This window comes from Grampus griseus (assembly GCF_964374135.1).
Source record: "Grampus griseus genome assembly, chromosome: 11".
Taxonomy (NCBI): domain Eukaryota; kingdom Metazoa; phylum Chordata; class Mammalia; order Artiodactyla; family Delphinidae; genus Grampus; species Grampus griseus.
The window spans coordinates 36,037,836-36,044,741 of record NC_139005.1 but is presented as its reverse complement, the minus strand read 5'-3'; the positions used below and the strand labels follow the sequence as shown (position 1 = coordinate 36,044,741).

The 6,906-nt window shown below is 47.5% G+C and overlaps 1 protein-coding gene across 1 annotated transcript; it reads left to right on the top strand.

Moving 5' to 3' along the window:
- Positions 1 to 1,702: 1,702 nt before the first annotated feature.
- On the top strand, positions 1,703 to 3,415 carry LOC309829878 (syncytin-1-like; the record flags this gene model as incomplete). Its single annotated transcript, XM_082666150.1, has 1 exon — positions 1,703 to 3,415. The coding sequence occupies one exon, from the start codon at positions 1,703 to 1,705 to the stop codon at positions 3,413 to 3,415; it is 1,713 nt and encodes a 570-aa protein (XP_082522276.1).
- Between the last annotated feature and the right edge of the window lie 3,491 nt (positions 3,416 to 6,906).

Genomic DNA, 6,906 nt, shown 5'->3' with positions numbered 1-6,906 from the left:
CTACCGGATGCACAAGTCACATGGTTCACTGACGGCAGCAGCTTTGTCCAGCAAGGTCAGAGGTATGCGGGGGCAGCAGTAACATCAGAAACTGAGGTGATATGGGCAGAGACTCTCCCCCCAGGGACCTCAGCCCAAAAAGCTGAATTAATTGCCCTGACCCAAGCTCTCAAGATGAGCAAAGGCCAAAAAGCTACCATATACACAGACAGCCGGTATGCTTTCGCTACCGCACATATACATGGGGCAATATACCGAGAGCGGGGACTACTCACAGCAGAGGGCAAAGACATCAAGAACAAAGAGGAAATCCTGGCCTTGCTAGCGGCCATATGGGAACCCAAAAAGCTAGCCATTGTACACTGCCCGGGGCATCAAAAACCCACGAATCCAGTCACCCGAGGCAACAATTTGGCAGACCAGACGGCTCGAAAGGCGGCACACACTCCAATACCATTACTTCCCCTGCAACTGCCGGATCCAGGCCCCCGGGAACTACCGCCCCAACCCGACTACTCGGAGGATGACATCAGATGGATGAGCAAGCTTCCTCTAACCCAGGTTAGAGACGGATGGTGGCGGGACGCTAAAAACAATATCCTCCTTCCTGAGAGACTAGGAACCCTGGTCCTTGAACGGATCCACCGTAGCACCCACTTGGGCGCCCGACGGCTACAGGATCTCATCAGGCAGACTGGACTTAAAATTAAAAATGTCTCCGAGAAGACTGAACGACTGGTTGCTGACTGTGCAGTCTGCCAACTCCATAATGCCAGCACCCACCCGCCAACCACTGGCATCCGGGAGAGAGGAAACCAGCCTGGAGCCTACTGGGAAGTGGACTTCACGGAGGTAAAGCCTGGCAAATATGGGTATAAATATTTACTGGTGTTTATAGATACCTTTTCAGGTTGGACTGAGGCATTCCCAACCAAGAATGAGACTGCACGAATAGTAGCTAAGAAGCTACTAGAAGAGATCCTGCCCAGGTATGGCTTTCCAGTTATGATAGGGTCCGACAACGGGCCAGCCTTCGTTTCTAAGGTAAGTCAGGATCTGGCTTCCATACTTGGGGCTAATTGGAAATTACATTGTGCATACCGCCCCAGAGTTCAGGACAGGTAGAAAGGATGAATAGAACTCTAAAAGAGACCTTGACTAAATTGACCATGGAGACTGGCGCTAACTGGGTAGTCCTACTCCCCTACGCTCTGTTTAGGGTGCGAAATTCCCCCTATAAGCTAGGATTTACTCCCTACGAAATAATGCATGGTAGGCCTCCTCCTATCATCCCTAATCTAAAGACTAACCTTATCCAATTGGACCCAGAAAATAATCTCCTGTCTTCCCTCCAAGCCTTACAGCGGATACACGAGACAATCTGGCCCAAACTAAAAGAGCTATATGCAACAGGACCCCCACCTACTCCACACCAGCTCCGGCCAGGTGACTGGGTCCTTGTCAAACGCCATCGACAAGAGACCCTAGAACCCAGGTGGAAAGGACCTTACCAGATCATCCTGACAACGCCGACAGCCATCAAGGTGGACAGCATAGCTGCCTGGATCCATCACACACACGTCAAGCCGGTGGACCCATTTTCTGACCTCATCAAGTCCACTAAAGCTGACGTCAACCTGGACTGTTGACCGGAGTAAGAACAATCCCCTCAAACTGACTTTGCGCCGTACCCTCCCCCATGATGACCAAGGTACTGCTGATAGCCCTAATGATAGTCCTAACCCTCAACCCTCGGGCCACGAGGGGAGGATTCGGCCCTCCCCCCAATAAGAATACTTTAATACAACTACTATATGGTGCACCGTGCGAGTGCAGGGGAGGTACTATGGAGACTCCTGTTGTTCCCCGAGGGTATACTCATATGCAGGACTGCGGGGGCATAACTGCGTATCTTGTTCAGGAATATAGGGTTATCGGGGCCTCTCAAAACTGGCAATGCTACCATAAGCCTAAGCCACTCCCCCCTCGAGCTACTTGCCCCTGTTCTACCTTCCAGGAATCAATGCATAGCATGTGCTATTCCTCTTACCAGCAATGTATAGGGGCCAATAACAAGACTTATTTCACAGCCATACTACAGAATAATAAAAGCCCCACCATTAGTGATGATAATAAATACCTTCAGGCTGGATGCACTGGCACCCCCGGGACCCCGGTATGCTGGAATACCAGGGCCCTCACACATATGTCAGACGGTGGGGGGCCCCAGGACGCAGTGCGCCAGATAGAAACCCGAAGACAAATAGAAGAGGCCTATCGGCATCTGTACCCACAGCTCAGCTACCACCCCCTAATTCTCCCTAAGGTCGATCCCTCTGAATTGGACTCCCAGACCATGTCCATACTAGAAGCTACTTTTGCGCTTTTGAATACCACCAACCCCAACTTAGCACAGGATTGCTGGCTCTGCCTTCCTCAAGGACCGCCCCGCCCTATAGCCATCCCCACCTTCGCCAATTTAAATATCAGCGAACGATGTAACCCTACTTCACTCCCCGAGCCGTTCCCCATACAATTTTCAAAATTTTCAACCACCTTTAATACCTCATGCTTTGTCAAGAACGATTCCCTCTCTAACGCCAGTATTGACTTGGGAATCCTTTCATCCACTGGATGTAGTCAATATATCCCCGTGAACTCCTCCCTCTGTAGTCCTAATACCACTGTCTTTGTCTGTGGAAGTAACCTAGCATACACCTATTTACCCCCGAATTGGACAGGGGTCTGCACCCTGGCCACCCTTCTCCCCAATGTAGACCTGATCTCGGGAGACACCCCGTTGCCCATTCCCAGCTTTGACCTATGGGCAGGGAGAACCAAACGAGCCATTACAGTCCTACCCCTCCTGGTAGGATTAGGAATTACAGGAGCTGTGGCCACAGGGAGTACAGGTCTTGGGGTCTCCCTTCACTCCTATAGTCAGCTGTCTAGGCAATTAATAGAAGATGTAGAAACTCTTTCTGGGACCATTCAGGACTTACAGGACCAATTAGATTCGCTGGCCGAGGTGGTCCTACAGAATAGGAGGGGCTTAGACTTGCTGACAGCTGAACAGGGTGGGATATGCCTCGCCCTAAAAGAAAAATGTTGTTTCTATGCAAATAAATCAGGCATTGTAAGAAACAAGATCCACCAGCTCCAGGAAGACCTAGCTCGCCGCCGGCAAGAATTAGCGGATAATCCCCTTTGGTCAGGATTTCATGGGATGCTCCCCTTCCTCCTCCCCATCCTGGGCCCTCTACTATGCCTCCTTCTCCTCCTCACTATAGACCCCTGTATACTCAGTAAAGTCATGAATTTTGTTCGCGAAAGAATAAATACAGTCCAGCTAATGATATTAAGAACACAATATCAGCCCTGCGAGGCCTCAGAAATTGAAGAAACGGAGCCTTGAGGACCCAAGATTGGCTCCTCTGGTTCATGAGAAAGGGGGGAATGAGGGGGCTATGTTCTAGTTTGGTGAGAATAGGACTGAGTTGACGCCCTGCATTCAATTTGTGCTTTTCCTGGAATTTTTCTGTTCTTTCCGGAGGGGAAGGGCCGAAAAAGGACCATTCCAGGGCGCGGCGCTGGGCTTGCCACATTTGGGAGCGCCGCCTGAAGTTGGGCGCACAGCCTCCCGACGCCCTGCCGTTGGGCTGGTGGAGGCCGCAGCACTGCTAGGGTTGTATCAGTCCTCCTGTTTGCACTATTTCTTTTTGCGACCATGGCCCCGCCTTAAGTATTTCTAATTAAGAAACAAAACCTCAGGAAACCGAAACTTAACCAGCCGCTCTCGCTTCTGTAATTACGCCTGCTGACACCCCCCCCCCCCGCAACCGTCCAACCAATCAGACGGCGACTAGTGTCTCTGTTTAAAAGTCAACCAATCGGCGACTAGTGTCTCTGTTTAAAAGTCAACCAATCGGCGACTAGTGTCTCTGTTTAAAAGTCAACCAATCGGCGACTAGTGTCTCTGTTTAAAAGTCAACCAATCGGCGACTAGTGTCTCTGTTTAAAAGTCAACCAATCGGCGACTAGTGTCTTTGTTTAAAAGTCAACCAATCGGCGACTATGTTTGTACCGGTCTATAAAAGAGCTGTACTAAACTCCGCCAGGACCTCTTAGCGTCACCGGCAACGAGTGCACGGAGGTCCAGGTTCGAACCTGCAATAAATGACCCTTGCCGTTTGGCTTTGACTCTCGACTCTGGTGGTCTTGTGGAGGGGCCTCGCGACCTTGGGCATTTCAATTGCTGATAAAGAAGTGAAGGAACCAGAAGATTCCCATTGCTTTTAGGATGAAGCTTAAATTCTTTAATAGGACACACACAGATGTTTGTGAAATGATCCCTGCTTAATTCTCAATCCAACCATCTCCTAACTCCAGACATTTTTCAGTGTATCTCCCTCTTCATACTCTCACTATTGCCGTCAGGTCTTTGCTCGTGTTCGTTCATTCTGTCTAGAGCACCCTAATCTCATTGTACTCTGCTTCTCATCCTCAGCTATGCACATCTTTAAAATTTCCATCATATTATTTTTTCCATTAATATATACCTGAACATAGAATTCTGGGTGAGACATTCCTGTTTTTGCTTTCAGACAGACTCTGTACTTCCTCTTTTATAATTGCAAGTATGTTTCCACACTTGTCTGTATGATAGGGACTGCTAATATTTGTTTAGACTTGCTTATAGCATAGTACATGCTCAAAATTTGCAATTATTCCATTTGTATTTTGACGAAATGTTGGATGCAGATTTCTATGCATTCATTCATTTATTCATTTGTTCAGTCATTCATTTCTTTCATTTAACAAATTTCTACTAACCACGTGCAAAGAGAGGAATGTGCGCCAGGAACTCTTTGAAGTGCCTGAGATATATCAGTGAACAAAACAGACAGAAATCTTTGCCCTTAAGAGCTTACATTCTAGTGGAGGAAGACAGATAACAAATCATGAGTGTAGTGTGTAAGTAAATTAGAAGAGTGTAAGAATCTGATAAAGGCTGTGGGGAGAATGTAATACAGGAGGACTGGAGGTGGTTTTTGCTATTATAAATAAAGAGGTCATGGAAGGCTTCACTAAAAAGATGACATCTCGGGCTTCCCTGGTGGCACAGTGGTTGAGAGTCCGCCTGCCGATGCAGGGGACGTGGGTTCGTGCCCAGGTCTGGGAAGATCCCACATGCCGCGGAGCGGCTAGGCCCGTGAGCCATGGCCTCTGAGCCTGCGCGTCTGGAGCCTGTGCTCCGCAACGGGAGAGGCCACAACAGTGAGAGGCCTGCGTACCCAAAAAAAAAAAAAAAAAAAAGATGACATCTGAGCAAAGATCTGAAGAAGGTGAGGAAATTAGTCATATGGGTATCTGTGGGGAGAGCATTTTAGGCTGCTGGAAAAGGGAATGCAAAGGATCTAAGCAGGAAGACAGAGCACATAGATGGAGATACTGGTAAGTGGGAACTTGAGTGGTATGTTCAAAGGACAGCAAGGAGGCAGTGTGACCGGAGGGGTGTAAACAGAATAGTGAGAGAAGAGGTCAGATAATGAGGTGTATTTCACTGTAAGGTCTTTGGTGTTTACTCTGAGTGACAGGGGGAACAGGGAAGTGATATAATATGATTTACACTGTCAAAGGGTCATTGTGGCCACTGTGTTGAGAATAGACTAAAGGGGAAGGATAGAAGCAGGAAAGTCCGGAGGATAGTGTAACAGTCCTTGGAGGAGATAATGGTGGCTTGGCCCATGGTAGTAGCATGGTGGTAAAGACAAGTGGTTGAATTCTGGACATCTTTTAAAGATAGAGCCAAATGGATTTCCTGACAGAATAAAGGTGATATGAGGCAGAGGGAATAAGGATGACTCCAAGGTTTTTGCCTGGGCTTGCGGAGGGATGGGATCATCATTAACTGAGGTAGGAAGTCTGTGGGTGAGTTAGGTTCTTGGGGGAAGATCAGACGCTAAATTTTAAACATCTTGAGTTCGTGATGTGAATGAGATCTTCAAGTGGAGAGCTTGTAATTGGATGAACAAACTTAGATTTCAGGAGCTAAGCTTGGGCTGGAGATGTACATTTGGGATGTACCTTAGTATATAGACAGTACTTAAACCCTGACTGGATGACGTTGCCAAGGGAGTGAGTAGGGAAGAGGACAGGACCAAAGAGACTGGGTCCTGAGACTCTCCGATGTTAAGATATCTGAGAGAAGATGAGGAACCAGTAAAAGAGACTGAGAAGGACAAAACTCTGAAGTGGGAGGAAAGCCAAGCGGATGGGTGTCCTAGAAGCTAATGAAGAAAGGGAATAAAGAAGGGGAGAGTCGATCAATGCTGACAATAGCATAATAAAATGGGAACTCAGAAAAGACCACTATTTAGCATTGGAAAGCTTGACAGGAACAGTTTCAGTGGAGTGATGGGTGTGAAAGATGGACTAGAGTAGATTTGAGAGTATCAGAGGAGAGGGTTAGGAGACAGTAGTTACTAGCAAATGGGAGCAGAGCAGTATTTCCAGGAGGTAGGATTATGCTAATGGGAATGCTAATAGGAATGATCCAAAAGAATGAAACAGGAGGGAAAGGAGGACAGTTGGAGGAAGGAGGCTAGAAGGGATGGGGTCTAAAGCACAAGGGCAGGGGCTGGCTTTTACATAGGAGCACAGATACTACATCTGTAGCAAATGTGAGAAGGTAGAGTAAAGGGGAAAATACTGCTAAGTGGGCAGATGTGGTAGAGGCAGAAATTCTTACTGCTTAAAATTTCTCAAAGCAGCAAAGAACTCAGCCGAGAGAGGATAGGAAGGAGATAATATAGGTTTATGTAGAGAAATTGTATGAAATATTTTATTAGTGCATTACATGGACAAGTTTTGAAATACATATGTATATTAGATCAATCTTGTAGC